This window comes from Hyperolius riggenbachi, chromosome 11, assembly GCF_040937935.1.
Source record: "Hyperolius riggenbachi isolate aHypRig1 chromosome 11, aHypRig1.pri, whole genome shotgun sequence".
In the NCBI taxonomy this organism is placed as follows: domain Eukaryota; kingdom Metazoa; phylum Chordata; class Amphibia; order Anura; family Hyperoliidae; genus Hyperolius; species Hyperolius riggenbachi.
The window spans coordinates 251,648,811-251,667,173 of NC_090656.1; the positions used below are offsets into that span (position 1 = coordinate 251,648,811).

Consider the following 18,363-nt stretch of genomic DNA (forward strand, 5'->3'; position numbering starts at 1 on the left):
ATGTTTGTTGAGTCAGAACACCGTCCTCATGCGTTTGTGGAAGTCTGGTGAGATTGGGCACAGTTGGTGGGGGGGGGGGGGAGTCAGTGATGGTTGGCACTCTGTGGTTGAGTCAGAAAGCCGTCCTCATGCGTTTGTGGAAGTCTGGTGAGATTGGTCACGGTTTGGGGGGGGGGAGTCAGTGATGGTTGGCACTCTGTGGTTGAGTCAGAATGCTGTCCTCATGCGTTTGTGGAAGTCTGGTGAGATTGGGCACAGTTTGGGGGGGGGCAGTCAGTGATGGTTGACACTCTGGTTGAGTCAGAACACCGTCCTCCTGCGTTTGTGGAAGTCTGGTGAGATTGGGCACAGTTTGGGGGGAGTCAGTGATGGTTGGCACTCTGTGGTTGAGTCAGAACGCTGTCCTCATGCGTTTGTGGAAGTCTGGTGAGATTGGGCACAGTTTGGGGGGGGGGGAGTCAGTGATGGTTGGCACTCTGTGGTTGAGTCAGAACGCTGTCCTCATGCGTTTGTGGAAGTCTGGTGAGATTGGGCACAGTTTGGGGGGAGTCAGTGATGGTTGGCACTCTGTGGTTGAGTCAGAGCACCGTCCTCATGCGTTTGTGGAAGTCTGGTGAGATTGGGCATAGTTTGGGGGGTGGGGGGGGGGGGTAGTCGATGATGGTTGGCACTATGTGGTTGAGTCAGAACGCCGTCCTCATGCGTTTGTGGAAGTCTGGTGAGATTGGGCACAGTTTGTGGGGCGTCAGGGATGTTTGTTGAGTCAGAACGCCGTCCTCATGCACATACTTGTTTCAAGTGAGTGACTCAGAAAATACTAAAGGGGTTAGGAATTACTGTTGGTATACTAGCTTTATTTTCTCTCTTCCCCTTCCCCCCCTTTTGTAGGAAGAGGTCAGCAGTATCTATAGCTATGATTGGCCATTCAGAGAAAGGCACTATAAAGATAGCAGCAGGGCAGGCAAGTCGGTGGTTTCATAAACTGAGGAGTCAGTTGGATGATTTTTTTTTTTTTTTTTTTTTTTTTTTTTTTACTGACAAGCAGCATGTGAAGGAGGCAGCACATGGCTGGGGAGGGTGAGGGGTGATGACAGCAGACATGTGCTGTTAAAAAGTCATGTGACTGCATGCCAGTGATTACTGGACTCAAAGGTGTTGTGGAGCATCCAATCAGTTATCTGCTGGGGTGATTACTGGTCTGGCAGCTGAGTGTCTCGCTGCTTTAGCTGATGTGTATCCGCTATTCCAGTGCATAGTGTGTCTTAAAGGGGTTCTTTCGCGAAAAAAGTAGGCAGTTAAAAAATGTGACAGATGACAGGTTTTGGGCCAGTCCATCTTTTTAAGGGGGATTCTCAGGGCTTTCTTTGTTTTCAACAGGATTTCCTGAACAGCAGTTTAACTGCCAAAATAGCAAGATACCAGCCGGCCTCCCTAATCACTTGCACACTATTATGTCAGTTAGATTTTGAAACTGTTGTTCTGGAAATGCTGTTGAAAACAAAGAAAGCCCTGAGAATCCCCCTTAAAAAGATGGACTGGCCCAAAACCTGTCATCTGTCACATTTTTTAACTGCCTACTTTTTTCGCGAAAGAACCCCTTTAAGGCCCGTACACACGTCCTACGGGAGGCAACGACAGGTCAGTTGATGCCTCCCGCTGGGCGGTGTTTCAGCCGACAGTAGCGCTTGTGTACGCACTGTCGGCGGACTGATAAGCCTGTTCCTTGGCTGAAACACCGCCCAGCAGGAGGCAACAATGGACCCGTTGTTGCCTCCCGGAGGACGTGTGTAGGGGCCTTTATTTTTACCAGATAACCCACCCATCAGACAATTATAAGCCAATCCCTGGAATAAGTCTTCATTTTACTGTCCCATTTCCTGTCCATTGAAATAGCTGGATCTAATTAAATGATAAGCTTGGATTCCGACTAGCTGTGTGAGTTTCCATTGACTTGAAAATGAACCAATTTCCGATCGATTTCCATAAAAGTGAATGGAAAAAATTCAGATCAGACATGTTGGAAAAAATCGATCTGCAGGTAAATCTGCCAGAAAATTGTATCGTATGTACCTAGCATCAGTTTAGTATTTGTACAAACCTGAAATATTTTTATTTCAATCATTATCTCTGTCCCATTCACAGATTGTTAGATGACCCCGCCCCTTCTGGTAAATGGAACAATGGGAAGCTGGTTTGACTGGCGGGTCTGCCACAGCAATGGTCTGCCAGATACAATTGCAGATTAAGGTGGCCATACACTGGTCGATTTGCCATCAGATCGACCAACAGATAGATCCCTCTCTGATCGAATCTGAACAGAGAGGGATCGTATGGCTGCCTTTACTGCAGATTGTGAATTATTTCTCCCCCTCCCCCCCCCCCATCCCCCCCGCATACAATACCTGATCCGGTTGGCGTGAGTCCCCCGGTCTCTGCTGTCTTCTTCTCTGCACTCGGCTCCTGCTTCACTGAACTTCCTGCTGGGGGAAGTTTAAACAGTAGAGGGCGCTCTACTGTTTACACTTCCTGCTGGGACAGGAAGTGAAGCCAGACGGAACCCGGAGCCCAGCGGAGAAGAAGACAGCGGAGACCAGGGGACTCGCGCCGGCAGAGCAGGAAATGTATTGCCGCTAGCGTCGGTTGTCGTGCATTAGAACGCCGCTATTGACGCACTCCCAACCCGCCGGCAATCGAGAAAAATCTTCCGCATGGACGGCTCGACAGGAACGATTGATTTCGGATGGAAACCGATCGTTCTGTCAGCGTTTGCGCAACAATATCACAGCAGATTTGATCACAGTGATCGAATCTGCTGTATATCAGCGGGAAAATCGTTAGGTGTATGGGCCCCTTTATAGAGTGACAAACTCCATTCCAGCTCAGTGTGATTGGATTAGTGCTCAGAAGCCCTGACTGTTTACTTCTCATTGATTACTCTGGTCTGCTCCTCCTCCTCTTATCCTTCCTGTAGTGCCGGCCCTGCAGCTCGGTCACTTATTGCAATCACTGCAGGGCCTGGGGTAAAAAGACATTTGAAAGGGAGAATTAAGGTGGCCGTACATCAGGCGATTGGTGGCCGATCGACCATCCAATTCGATTATTATAATCGAATTGGATGAAAATCTGTGCCACCAAGTGCATGCATAACAGCAAAGCGACCCATTTCGGGACAGATTGGTCACACGGTCGATTGCGCATGCCGCAAGATGTCGGGCCGAAGTTGGTTGGTCGGGTGTGCGGCGGTACGGCGGCGATTTCCAGAATGAGCGACGAGATGACGAAACCCCCGCCGCTGCTGTCGCTATGTATAAATGTGGCCGGTGTGTACATTTATACGTTACATGTCCAGTAGCAGCCTCCGCGCGGTGTCCGTAACCTCCGGGTGGCTCTGTGCCAGTGGCGTGTATGGAGAGCCGCCTTGAGATTTACGGACACTGCGCAGTGGCTGCTACAGGACGGGTAATGTATAATGCACACACCGGGCACATTATACATTGGGGGCAGCGGGGATGCAGACTCCCTGAAGATTTCATGCTGAAATCGGACGGGAATCGGCCTGTATGGGCAGAATCAGCAAAATTCAAATTTACCTCTAATCAGATTCGATTAGAGATAAATTTGTTGAATCAACCCATATTCATTGGGTGTATGGGTACCTTTACACCCCACCCCCAGTTAAAGTTATAACTACTTATGCATTTAAATTAAATCTGAGACGGTGAGGGAGTAAAATTATATACATACCTGGGGCTTCCTACAGCCCCCACTAGGCTGATCGCTCCCGCACTGTCTGGATCATCCACAATTGGCCGTAAACGCCACCAATCTGCACCCCCCCCCCCCCTCGATAATTTAGATCTGACATCACATATGCAATTTTTTGCATATCTTCCAGCATATTTGATATGCTTCCGATCCAGAAAGGGATCGATTTTGAGCTTGGGATCAGTAGCTGGCAGCCAGTAGAATTTTTTATTTTTATTTTTTTTTTTTTGTCCGATCTGCTCATTTTCTCGATTGGAATCAGGATCTGATGTGAAAATTGCATGATGTGTACTGGAGTTTAGTCTTGTGTGTGCTGCAGAAAACAAGCATAGGCAGATTCTGTAGGATGACGAGAGCGGCGGGTGAATAAATTGGCTGGTTGCTTTTATCCGGATGAGCAATGTTTGTCTGTACACCAGGCGCTGTGTGTGTAGAGGGGAGGGTTGTGCTTCGTCAGCAGCTGACTGGCCAGTTCTCAGCTCCGGCGTCTCCCAGCAGCGACCTGTTGCTGAGCAGACAGACTCGCAAGCTATTCCCAGCTGCCAGCTGTGCTGCTCCTCTGTGCATTAACTTTACGGCTGATCCTGACTCTAGTAAAACAGGTTTATTGTGGAATCACGCCTGTTTCTCCCGTCCACAGCTGCGGAAATGAGTGCTGAAATATTAAAGTTACAACTTAACAGATCTCTACTTGTCATCGCTCCTGTCCCGGCCTTGCTTTCATCATATGCAGAGCGCAAGAGGTAGCCGCTCAGATCAGGCTAATAACTATCACATGAGGAGCAGGAGGATGTTAATTCTTTGCCTGCTTCCATGAAAGCTGGAAGTAGACACACTGCAGATTTATTGCAGGATTTGTATCAGCTGTGACAAAGAAATGTTTTTCTCTAAAGGATGTTATGCTGTTGCTTATCGTTCAGAGCAGAAAGGAAGTTCTGAGTTTGGAGCTCAGCTCAGACTCGCATGTTCATGTTTCATATTCATCTGCAGTGTGACGGTGATCTCTTTCCTTGGGATGAGGCCCCTCAGGCTGTATTTAGGGTAATGGGATGGAAGGCGAGAACGGCCACACCGCGGTGACTTGTTTTTCTCTAAAGGCTGTTATGCTGTTGCTTATCGTTCAGAGCAGAAAGGAAGTTCTGAGTTTGGAGCTCAGCTCAGACTCGCATGTTCATGTTTCATATTCATCTGCAGTGTGACGGTGATCTCTTTCCTTGGGATGAGGCCCCTCAGGCTGTATTTAGGGTAATGGGATGGAAGGCGAGAACGGCCACACCGCGGTGACTTGCATGCCATCTGCTCCTATATATTCATTACTTGCCTCACCCAGAGATGGAATAAGATGTAACGGGGCCCCTGGGCAAGGTAGAAGATTTGGGCCCCCCTTCGTGGTCCTTTTGGTAAGCTGAAGTGAAGAAAGGTCATAGAAGGTGACAGATGGGCCTCTTTCCATCAACTAGGCCCCAAGCACCTGCCTAGGTTGCCTGGTAGGAAATCCTGCTCTGGGCTCACCTTGAGATAAAGGACAGCTGAAGTGATATGGAGGCTGCCATGTTTATTTCCATCTAAGCAATACCAGTTACCTGGTTGTCCTGCTGGTCCTCTGCCTCTAATACTTTCAGCCATAGCCCCTGAACAAGCATGCAGCAGATCAGGTGTTTCTGACGTTGTTGTCAGATCTGACAAGATTAGCCACATGCTTGTTTCTGGTGTTATATCGACATTTCTGCAGCCAAACAGACCAGCAGGGCTGCCAGGCAACTGGTATTGTTTAAAAGGAAATAAATATGGCAGCCTCCATACTCCTCTAACTTCAGTTGCCCTTAAAGAGAACCCGAGGTGTGTTTAAAGAATGTTATCTGCATACAGAGGCTGGATCTGCCTATACAGCCCAGCCTCTGTTGCTATCCCAAACCCCCCTAAGGTCCCCCTGCACTCTGCAATCCCTCATAAATCACAGCCGTGCTCTGAGGCTGTGTTTACATCTGTAGTGTCAGTCTCAGCTGCTCCCCCGCCTCCTGCATAGCTCCGGTCCCTGCCCCCGTCCCTTCCCTCCAATCAGCAGGGAGGGAAGGGATGCAGGCGGGGACTGGAGTTCTGCAGGAGGCGGGGAGAGCAGCAGACTGACACTATAGAGATAAACACAGCCAGCTCTGACAAGCTGTTTGTCAGCAGCGTGGCTGTGATTTATGAGGGATTGCAGAGTGCAGGGGGACCTTAGGGGGGTTTGGGATAGCAACAGAGGCTGGGCTGTATAGGCAGATCCAGCCTCTGTATGCAGATAATATTCTTCAAACCCACCTCGGGTTCTCTTTAAAACAGTGATCTGCAAACTTGGCCCTCCAGCTGTTAAGGAACTACAAGTCCCACAATGCATTGCAGGAGTCTGACAGCCACAGTGATGATTCCTAAAGGCAGATGCATTGTGGGACTCGTAGTTTAACAGCTGGAGAGCCAAGTTTACAGATCACTCCCTTAAAATAAGCAAACGGCAGGTTTAAATGTCGGGGCAGAACCTGACATCGCTGGGCTGGGTTGCACACATGTGTATCAGCTGTATTGCTATGCGGGGGAAGGGGGGGGGCGGGGGGACGATATGCGGCAGGCAGGGAAGCGATGAGAACAGAGGGATCGCCGTCTCTGGGGGTTGGGTAGATCCGACAGGTGTGGGGTCAGCAGCTGCCGTACATTGTCAGCAGAGACGGTCTTCATGAATTCATTTTACAATGTAGGACTTTTATTATAAAAAAAAAAAAATAACAGAAAATGTATCAAAATCCAGAGCCAGGGCTATTAGCCTACATAAACTACTTTATCATCAATCCTAGAAGGGGGAAGTGTGTTTTTCTCTGGCACGGGGGAAGGGAGAGCATGCAGCTGGAACTCAGACTTACCACATATGTGGGGCCAGTCAGGGGTTAATGTAAGTATAGCAGATAATTGCAGTATGGTGCTGCAATGATTCTGTACTGATTCCATCACTGAAAGCAGCGCAGCGTGTCATCTGTAACTGGTGCGGCTCGTATAGACTCAGCACATTCTTTGCCGGCAGTGTGTGAGTGAGGCAGCTGTCCAGAAATGCGGTCAGTAGAGCAAGGCGCGCGCACATTCCTATACACAGAATAGCATGTGGCAGGTGGAGCTGAACTCTTGCACAGGACAGAAGGAAAACATAAAGAAATACACTCTGTATGTGTTTAGAGAGTTTAGCTTGTCTAATTCCCCCTCATCTGTGACTAATCACCAGTGTAATTCGATCTCTCCCCTGTGTCACTTAACTGCCATGGCAGATAAGCTCATGTGAAAGGACAGGATGTTAACCCTATGTCTGCTTTCATGAAAGCAGGAAGTAGACACACTGCAGATGTATTGCAGGATTTGTATCAGCTGTAACAAAGAAATATTTTTCTTTAAAGGTTGTTATGCTGTTGCTTATCATTTAGAGCATAGAGGATGTTCTGAGTTCAGGTCCGCTTCCTGTACTGGAAACACTGAGACTATTTTCTTTGCTACTAACATTTTTTTTTTTTTTAAGCTGTACTACACATCCACTTCATTATACATGTAGTCCTCGGTTAAAGAGAACGAGATAGGGACTGTAGGTCCGTTAAGTCGAGAGGCTGTGCTTTCTTTGCTATCTTTGCCTCCAATGTGCCTCTCTGTTTCCCTCTGTGCCTGTTTGTCCCCTAGAGTGCCTTTGTTCTCTCTCTGTGCTGGTTTGTCCCACCACTCTCTGCTCCCACCTGTTGTACCCCCTATGCCTTTGTACCCCTTCTTTGCCTCTTTGTACTCTATGTGGATTTGTGTACCCCCTGCCTCTGTTTTTACCCCCTCTGCCTCGCTTTTTCCTCTTGCTCTCTGCCTCCCCTACCCTATGGACTCACCTTCCAGTTCGAGTCCAACGCTGTCTGTCCTCCGCTCTCTGCCTCCTGCTCCGTACAGCACCGCTACATGCAGTATCGCATTGCTTCCTGTATTGTCATGTGACACACAGGTTCCTGTAGGTCACATGACATATACGAAGCGAATGGATGCGGCATCTAGCGGTGCTGTACGGGGCTATACGGAGCAGGAGGCAGAGAGCGGAGGACAGACAGCGTTGGACTCGGTTCGGAGGTGAGTCCAACACTGCTGGGGACAAGCGCCGGCACTCGGGGGAAGTTTGAAGCCGCTTCTTCAAACTTCCCTCACGCAGAAATGACGTCATCGCGACGGGATCGGGCCGTTCGTATCGGCGGGTCGTTCGTAAGTCGGACGTACGTAACCTGGTTACTATCTGTATCATAAGTTTATTTTTACTTCAGATTCCCTTTAAGGGGCCCCTACACTGGAGGATTTCAGCGAACAATCAATCGATTCTATAGAATCGATTGATCTATCGGAAATTGATTCTATAGAATCGATTGGAAATATTGAGTCTATCGATCGATTTGCTGCCATGTTCAATCGATTTGATCTATCGGACAGGATGGAAAATCTAGGTTGATCTGCTGCTGGCAGCAGATTGATGGCCCGTAGAGTTGCATTGGATATAATGGTCCAATAATGAAATTAGATCAATTTCCCATAGATTTCCAATAGCTTTAATTCTGAAATGACACACATCCGATAGATTCCTGTCAGATTTTACTTGACAGGCATCTGACAGAAATCTATCTGATGGTCGAATCTGCTGCAAATCTATAACTGTATGACCACCTTTAACTGCATACTGGCTTTAATTTACCAAGACACTTTTGGTAAAACTTTCCTGTTCTGTAATTTACCTCGTGGTATTTTAGACTATTTTTTACATTCTCCTCTCAAGTCGACAATTCTCCTCTCAAGTCGACAATTCTCCTCTCAAGTCGACAATTCTCCTCTCAAGTCGACAATTCTCCTCTCAAGTCGACAATTCTCCTCTCAAGTCGACAATTTTCCTCTCAAGTCGGCAATTCTCCTCTCAAGTCGGCAATTCTCCTCTCAAGTCGGCAATTCTCCTCTCAAGTCGGCAATTCTCCTCTCAAGTCGGCAATTCTCCTCTCAAGTCGGCAATTCTCCTCTCAAGTCGGCAATTCTCCTCTCAAGTCGGCAATTCTCCTCTCAAGTCGACAATTCTCCTCTCAAGTCGACAATTCTCCTCTCAAGTCGACAATTCTCCTCTCAAGTCGACAATTCTCCTCTCAAGTCGACAATTCTCCTCTCAAGTCGACAATTCTCCTCTCAAGTCGACAATTCTCCTCTCAAGTCGACAATTCTCCTCTCAAGTCGACAATTCTCCTCTCAAGTCGACAATTCTCCTCTCAAGTCGACAATTCTCCTCTCAAGTCGACAATTCTCCTCTCAAGTCGACAATTCTCCTCTCAAGTCGACAATTCTCCTCTCAAGTCGACAATTCTCCTCTCAAGTCGACAATTCTCCTCTCAAGTCGACAATTCTCCTCTCAAGTCGACAATTCTCCTCTCAAGTCGACAATTCTCCTCTCAAGTCGACAATTCTCCTCTCAAGTCGACAATTCTCCTCTCTATTCGGTAATTTCAGTTTTCCATGTGGTTACGGCCTTAGTGAAATGACAATTCACAAACTGTTCAGTAAAATCAGCTGTTCTCTGCTTTACCACATGCGGTAAGGCTTTGTGAATTGAACCCTTTGTCACCTGAAGCCATTGAGCAATAAGACTGGGACAGAGGCAGGGAAAATGGCCGCCTGTGAGCTCTGTATACCGGGTACAGAAAGCATGTCAGGAACACCTGTGGCATTGGTGATTTACGCCTAGAGGGAGACAGGAAGTCAGTTACGGCACAAATGTCACAGCTCTGGTGTCCTTTCAGTTTTGAGTCAGTACAGAAGCGATATCGAGGAAAGGATTTTGCATGCGGTGAGTGTTGGGTGGAGGTGACTCCTCTGCCATCTGCAGTTTTGACATTCAGAATGACTGGTGTTTGTTTTGTGAAAACGTGTTTCTTAAAGTGTAACTGTCGGGCATACAATCAAAAATCAATTCTTTATTTTTATCTGGTAAACAAATAAGGATGCTAATCAGGCAATCCAAAAGTTAAAATCACTATTACTTTTCTTGTTGATGAATGATCATTCCCCAGTTTACCTGACTCTGTTTGGTACACACAAAATTTGGTACACAAAAAGGAAGTTGCAGGGTATGCTGGGTTGTCATCTTTTGCTTCTCTACTTCTACTTCTCTACTAGAGAAGCAAAAAAAGGACAACCCAGCATGCCTTGCAACTTCCTTTTTGTGTAACAAATTTTGTGTGTACCAAACAAGAGTCAGGTAAACTGGGGAATGATCATTCATCAACAAGAAAAGTAACAGTGATTTTACCTTTTGGATTGCCTGGTTATCATCCATATTACTTGTTTACCAGATAAAAATAAAGAATTGATTTTTGATTTTATGCCCGACAGTTACACTTTAAAGTGGACCTGAACTCGGAACTTTCTCTCTGCTCTAAAAGATTATACAAATCCTAAAATAAATCTGCACTGTTTCTACTTACTGATTCATGGAAGCAGACATATTAACATCCTGCGCCATCTTTATTCTATTAGACTCCATTTTGTTCTATCTAGTAATTCACTGTCAGTACTATGAGGACGAGTTAGTTTGCTGCAAGGTCACAGTAACCCGACCGGATAGCTTAATCATTCACGTCATGTAATCAATATTTAAAAGCAAATACTGGAGACCTGTAATGGAAATCAATACCACCGCCGCCCACCCTCAATTCTTAATAATAGTTCTCTCGGGTACATTCCTGACCTCTCTGCAGCCTCCTACTTTTATGTAACGTGTTGTGTGTTCTACAGAACTGTATAAAAGATCACCGCCAGTGCATAAAGACACACTCGACAGGATCTGCAAGCTTATCTCAGGGCTGTTTCTTTTCACAGTCATTAATCTTGCCTCTGATTTGAAATCCAGAGTATTACATTGCTATACACATCCATCAGAATTCTGATGGATGTATATAGCAAGGAGACGGCCTTAAAGAGACACTGAAGCGAAAAAAAAATATGATATAGTGAATTGGTTGTGTACTATGAATAATTACTAGAAGATTAGCAGCAAAGAAAATATTCTCATATTTTTATTTTCAGGTATATAGTGTTTTTTCTAACATTGCATCATTCTCTAATATGTGCAGATTACACAACACTCAGCATTCAAAATGATTCTTTCAGAGCAGTCTGTGAAGTAATGACCTCTCCCCTGGCAGAAAAAAAGTAAATAGTTCAGGAACAGTTGAGATAATAAAAGTCAGATAACAGCCCTCTCCATGACTTTGAAAGTCATAGAGCTTAATGGCTTGTTTGCATAGAGATAACAACTGGAGTTTCTCAACTCTTCCTGTACTGGAAACAATTACACTGATGTATCTGATCTTAATGTTTTATTTCTTAGCTGTGCTACACATACAAATCATAATATCATCATTTTTTTTCGCTTCAGTGTCTCTTTAAAAGGAAACTAAAGTAAATTTAAAAAAAAAAGCCAGTTTAACTTACCTGGTGCTCCTGCCAGCCCCTGGAGCCGCCCTGTGTCCACGACGTCACTCCATGATGTTCCTGTCACCTGTAGCTCCCCTCTTTCTCATGGATATGTGGCCCCCGGTACGCCCGCCTCCTCATCGCGTTCCTGTTACCGGGAGAGCTTTGCGCATGCGCAGTATGGGAACATCTCTACTGCACATGCACAGGACGACCCTGGCAATGGGAGCTCTTAAAGGACGCGTGTTGCCGCGCATGCGCAGTAGCCATTGATTTACTGAGATTGGGAAACGGCCTGGAGCAGGGGCCAGGGATAGATTTTATTTACTTTTTGTTAGGGGTTTGGGGGCAGGTTACAGCATGGCTAGGTCAGAAGTGTGAATTTAAATGTGGTGGAGAGGGGCTTGGCTATACAATTTTGCTGTTGATCATAATTACGATCTGTATTATGATCAGTCGGCATTTCTTTGATCGTAATATTGATCGGGATTACCCTTACATTTTTTATTCATATAGATGAATATATAATTGGGCAAAAAAGATTGTATAGTGAATGGGCAGCTTGGGCTGCTTTCACACTGACATCTTGCAATCGGCAATATAATCGCATAACAGGCACGATGCGGTTACATTGAAATGATGCGCTCACATGTTCCATAAATTCCATCGGGGTGTGTTTACAGTTGTGGTGTGAGCATATGTTTATGTACTTAATGGCTCACTGACTTTCCCTCTATCTTGCATCCTGTTCTTCCAGGATATACAACCAGCCTTAGGCCTCATTCACAGTATGCCCGATTCTGTCCGCTTTTTATCAGCACATCAATGTTACAGATTGATACATGTTGCTGAAAAGCGGACAGAAGCGCACTAGTGTGAATGAGGCCTAAGGGATCGGGGAAGTGGGAGGGTTAGTGTTAGGAATAAGTCAAAGGTGGGGGTTGGTGCTGAGGAAAAGATGAAAGTAAGCAGAGGAGGGTCATTTGGGTAAATGAGCAGTGAAGGTTAGTTTGATGGAGTTGGTTATTATTATTAAAGGGAACCCGAGGTGAGAGGTATTTGGAGGCTGCCATATTTATTTCTTTTTAAGCAATACCAATTGCCTGGCAACCCTGCTGATCCTCTGCCTCTAATACTTTTACCCATAGCCCCTGAACAAGCTTGCAGCAGATCAGGTGCTCTGACTGATGTATGACTGGATTAGCTGCATGCTTGTTTCTAGTGTGATTCAGACACTACTGCAGCTAAAGAGATCAGCAGGTCTGCCAGGCAACTGGTATTGTTTAAAAAAAAAAAAAAATATGGCACCCTCCATGTCCCTCTCACTTCAGGTTCCCTTTAAAGGGATACTGTAGGGGGGTCGGGGAAAAATGAGCTGAACTTACCCGGGGCTTCTAATGGTCCCCCACAGACATCCTGTGTTGGCGCAGCCACTCACCGATGCTCCGGCCCCGCCTCCAGTTCACTTCTGGAATTTCTAACTTTAAAGTCAGAAAACCACTGCGCCTGCGTTGCCGTGTCCTCGATCCCGCTGATGTCATCAAGAGTGCACAGCGCAGGCCCAGTATGGTCTGTGTCTGCGCAGTACACTTCTGGTGACATCAGCGGGAGCGAGGACACAGCAAGGCAGGCGCAGTGGTTTTCAGACTTGAAAGTCTGAAATTTCAGAAGTGAACTGGAGGCGGGGCCGGAGCATCGGTGAGTGGCTGTGTGGGCACAGGATGTCTGCGGGGGACCATTAGAAGCCCCGGGTAAGTTCAACTCATTTTCCCCTGACCCCCCTACAGTATCCCTTTAATGCCGCCCTCCCTTGCCCCCCAGAGTGTGCAGTCAGTGTACTTCTGAGGTTCTTGTGTATCGCACACAGAAATGCGCACAACAACGCATATAGCGTGAACGCGGCCTACAGGTGCCCCTTACCAAGTGATTGGATCTGCACAGAAATCAATTTTGACCTAAACTTGATTAAAGTATCGATTGGACCAGATGGGCGATTTAGGTTGAACGGGGGCGAGACAGAAGCGTCAGACCCTCTGTGACCTATAGAGTTGCTCGGCATCAAACAGTGCAAAGCTGCGGTTTGATCAGATTCCCTGCTGGTGTACGTGCTGTGTGTGGAAAGAATCGGTTCCAATCAGAGAGGAATAGATCATTTTGCCACGTTAGGTGGCAATCTATAAGTGCAGTGTTCTCCCCAGAATTTTTTTCCAGCCGAGTGGCATGAAATAGTTGCCGGGTGGGGCGAGATGAGAGACTGCAGGGCAACTGTGCTTACAGCATGTGAGGAGGTGAGCCGATGACAGCCGGGTGGTCACCAAATCTAGCCGGGTGGAGCACCCAGCTGAAAGAGCCTGGGGAGAACACTGAAGTGTATGGTTACCCTTAAAGGGAACCCGAGGTGAGAGGTATGTGGAGGCTGCCATATTTATTTCCTTTTAAACAATATCAGTTCCCTGGCTGTCCTCATGAACCTTTGTCTCTAATACTTTTTGCCATAGGCCCTGAACAGGCATGCAGCAGATCAGGGACTCTGACTCGGCTGACTCCGGTTTTACTGGATTAGCCATATGCTTGTTCCAGGGTATTGACTCAGATACTACTTATGCTAGAAGATAAGCAGGGCAACTGACATAGGTTACAAGGATATACATATGGCAGTCTCCATATCCCTCTTACCTCGGGTTCCCTTTAACTACTGCTGTAAGGTCAGATGTCGGTAGCACTTTCCCTGCAGCACTGAGATCTGGGCATTGGGAGCAGCACACATAGCTGTGCAGCAGCAGTTGTGTGGCCGGGGTCAGGTGATCACATTCTCCCTGCAGTGCTGAGATCTGGGCATTGGAAGCAGCACACATAGCTGTGCAGCAGCAGTTGTGTGGCCGGGGTCAGGTGATCACATTCTCCCTGCAGTGCTGAGATCTGGGCATTGGAAGCAGCACACATAGCCGTGCAGCAGCAGTTGTGTGACCGGGGTCAGGTGATCACATTCTCCCTGCAGTGCTGAGATCTGGGCATTGGAAGCAGCACACATAGCTGTGCAGCAGCAGTTGTGTGGCCGGGGTCAGGTGATCACACTCTCCCTGCAGTGCTGAGATCTGGGCATTGGAAGCAGCACACATAGCTGTGCAGCAGCAGTTGTGTGGCCGGGGTCAGGTGATCACATTCTCCCTGCAGTGCTGAGATCTGGGCATTGGAAGCAGCACACATAGCCGTGCAGCAGCAGTTGTGTGACCGGGGTCAGGTGATCACATTCTCCCTGCAGTGCTGAGATCTGGGCATTGGAAGCAGCACACATAGCTGTGCAGCAGCAGTTGTGTGGCCGGGGTCAGGTGATCACATTCTCCCTGCAGTGCTGAGATCTGGGCATTGGGAGCAGCACACATAGCCGTGCAGCAGAAGTTGTGTGGGCGGGGTCAGGTGATCACATTCTCCCTGCAGTGCTGAGATCTGGGCATTGGAAGCAGCACACATAGCCGTGCAGCAGCAGTTGTGTGGCCGGGGTCAGGTGATCACACTCCCCCTGCAGTGCTGAGATCTGGGCATTGGGAGCAGCACACATAGCTGTGCAGCAGCAGTTGTGTGGCCGGGGTCAGGTGATCACATTCTCCCTGCAGTGCTGAGATCTGGGCATTGGGAGCAGCACACATAGCCCTGCAGCAGCAGCAGTTGTGTGACCGGGGTCAGGTGATCACACTCTCCCTGCAGTGCTGAGATCTGGGCATTGGGAGCAGCACACATAGCCGTGCAGCAGCAGTTGTGTGGCCGGGGTCAGGTGATCACATTCTCCCTGCAGTGCTGAGATCTGGGCATTGGGAGCAGCACACATAGCCCTGCAGCAGCAGCAGTTGTGTGGCCGGGGTCAGGTGATCACATTCTCCCTGCAGTGCTGAGATCTGGGCATTGGAAGCAGCACACATAGCCGTGCAGCAGCAGTTGTGTGGCCGGGGTCAGGTGATCACACTCCCCCTGCAGTGCTGAGATCTGGGCATTGGGAGCAGCACACATAGCTGTGCAGCAGCAGTTGTGTGACCTGGGTCAGGTGATCACATTCTCCTTGCAGTGCTGAGATCTGGGCATTGGAAGCAGCACACATAGCCGTGCAGCAGCAGTTGTGTGACCTGGGTCAGGTGATCACACTCTCCCTGCAGTGCTGAGATCTGGGCATTGGAAGCAGCACACATAGCCGTGCAGCAGCAGTTGTGTGACCGGGGTCAGGTGATCACATTCTCCTTGCAGTGCTGAGATCTGGGCATTGGGAGCAGCACACATAGCCCTGCAGCAGCAGTTGTGTGGCCGGGGTCAGGTGATCACACTCTCCCTGCAGTGCTGAGATCTGGGCATTGGCAGTAGCACACATAGCCGTGCAGCAGCAGTTGTGTGGCCGGGGTCAGGTGATCACATTCTCCCTGCAGTGCTGAGATCTGGGCATTGGGAGCAGCACACATAGCCCTGCAGCAGCAGTTGTGTGACCGGGGTCAGGTGATCACACTCTCCCTGCAGTGCTGAGATCTGGGCATTGGGAGCAGCACACATAGCCGTGCAGCAGCAGTTGTGTGGCCGGGGTCAGGTGATCACACTCTCCCTGCAGTGCTGAGATCTGGGCATTGGAAGCAGCACACATAGCCGTGCAGCAGCAGTTGTGTGGCCGGGGTCAGGTGATCACATTCTCCCTGCAGAGCTGAGATCTGGGCATTGGAAGCAGCACACATAGCCGTGCAGCAGCAGTTGTGTGGCCGGGGTCAGGTGATCACATTCTCCCTGCAGCGCTGAGATCTGGGCATTGGAAGCAGCACACATAGCCGTGCAGCAGCAGTTGTGTGGCCGGGGTCAGGTGATCACACTCTCCCTGCAGCGCTGAGATCTGGGCATTGGAAGCAGCACACATAGCCGTGCAGCAGCAGTTGTGTGACCGGGGTCAGGTGATCACATTCTCCTTGCAGTGCTGAGATCTGGGCATTGGAAGCAGCACACATAGCCGTGCAGCAGCAGTTGTGTGGCCGGGGTCAGGTGATCACATTCTCCCTGCAGTGCTGAGATCTGGGCATTGGGAGCAGCACACATAGCCGTGCAGCAGCAGTTGTGTGACCGGGGTCAGGTGATCACACTCTCCCTGCAGTGCTGAGATCTGGGCATTGGAAGCAGCACACATAGCCGTGCAGCAGCAGTTGTGTGACCGGGGTCAGGTGATCACACTCTCCCTGCAGAGCTGAGATCTGGGCATTGGAAGCAGCACACATAGCCGTGCAGCAGCAGTTGTGTGACCGGGGTCAGGTGATCACACTCTCCCTGCAGTGCTGAGATCTGGGCATTGGGAGCAGCACACATAGCCGTGCAGCAGCAGTTGTGTGGCCGGGGTCAGGTGATCACATTCTCCCTGCAGTGCTGAGATCTGGGCATTGGAAGCAGCACACATAGCCGTGCAGCAGCAGTTGTGTGGCCGGGGTCAGGTGATCACACTCTCCCTGCAGTGCTGAGATCTGGGCATTGGAAGCAGCACACATAGCCGTGCAGCAGCAGTTGTGTGGCCGGGGTCAGGTGATCACATTCTCCATGCAGAGCTGAGATCTGGGCATTGGGAGCAGCACACATAGCCCTGCAGCAGCAGCAGTTGTGTGACCGGGGTCAGGTGATCACACTCTCCCTGCAGCACTGAGATCTGGGCATTGGGAGCAGCACACATAGCCGTGCAGCAGCAGTTGTGTGGCCGGGGTCAGGTGATCACATTCTCCCTGCAGTGCTGAGATCTGGGCATTGGGAGCAGCACACATAGCCGTGCAGCAGCAGTTGTGTGGCCGGGGTCAGGTGATCACATTCTCCCTGCAGTGCTGAGATCTGGGCATTGGGAGCAGCACACATAGCCGTGCAGCAGCAGTTGTGTGGCCGGGGTCAGGTGATCACATTCTCCCTGCAGTGCTGAGATCTGGGCATTGGAAGCAGCACACATAGCCGTGCAGCAGCAGTTGTGTGGCCGGGGTCAGGTGATCACATTCTCCATGCAGAGCTGAGATCTGGGCATTGGAAGCAGCACACATAGCCGTGCAGCAGCAGTTGTGTGGCCGGGGTCAGGTGATCACACTCTCCCTGCAGCGCTGAGATCTGGGCATTGGAAGCAGCACACATAGCCGTGCAGCAGCAGTTGTGTGGCCGGGGTCAGGTGATCACACTCTCCCTGCAGCACTGAGATCTGGGTATTGGGAGCAGCACACATAGCCGTGCAGCAGCAGTTGTGTGGCCGGGGTCAGGTGATCACACTTTCCCTGCAGTGCTGAGATCTGGGCATTGGGAGCAGCACACATAGCCGTGCAGCAGCAGCAGTTGTGTGGCCGGGGTCAGGTGATCACATTCCCCCTGCAGTGCTGAGATCTGGGCATTGGGAGCAGCACACATAGCCGTGCAGCAGCAGTTGTGTGGCCGGGTCAGGTGATCACACTCTCCCTGCAGTGCTCAGATCTGGGCATTGGAAGCAGCACACATATCCGTGCAGCAGCAGTTGTGTGGCCGGGGTCAGGTGATCACACTCTCCCTGCAGCACTGAGATCTGGGCATTGGGAGCAGCACTCATAGCCGTGCAGCAGCAGTTGTGTGGCCGGGGTCAGGTGATCACATTCTCCCTGCAGTGCTGAGATCTGGGCATTGGATGCAGCACACATAGCCGTGCAGCAGCAGTTGTGTGGCCGGGGTCAGGTGATCACACTTTCCCTGCAGTGCTGAGATCTGGGCATTGGAAGCAGCACACATAGCCGTGCAGCAGCAGTTGTGTGACCGGGGTCAGGTGATCACATTCTCCCTGCAGTGCTGAGATCTGGGCATTGGAAGCAGCACACATAGCTGTGCAGCAGCAGTTGTGTGGCCGGGGTCAGGTGATCACACTCTCCCTGCAGTGCTCAGATCTGGGCATTGGAAGCAGCACACATAGCTGTGCAGCAGCAGTTGTGTGGCCGGGGTCAGGTGATCACATTCTCCCTGCAGTGCTGAGATCTGGGCATTGGAAGCAGCACACATACAGGTAGCCGTGCAGCAGCAGTTGTGTGACCGGGGTCAGGTGATCACACTCTCCCTGCAGTGCTGAGATCTGGGCATTGGGAGCAGCACACATAGCCGTGCAGCAGCAGT

At 49.5% G+C, this 18,363-nt stretch overlaps 1 protein-coding gene across 1 annotated transcript in view; it reads left to right on the forward strand.

Moving 5' to 3' along the window:
- The first annotated feature begins 7,774 nt into the window (after positions 1 to 7,774).
- Positions 7,775 to 18,363, forward strand: part of SPTY2D1 (SPT2 chromatin protein domain containing 1) — a 48,413-nt gene continuing 37,824 nt past the window's right edge. The window contains exons 1-2 of the mRNA XM_068260895.1: positions 7,775 to 7,881; positions 8,573 to 9,275. Of these exons, the coding sequence (XP_068116996.1) occupies positions 7,775 to 7,881; positions 8,573 to 9,275 (810 nt within the window). The remainder of the gene's footprint in view (positions 7,882 to 8,572; positions 9,276 to 18,363) is intronic.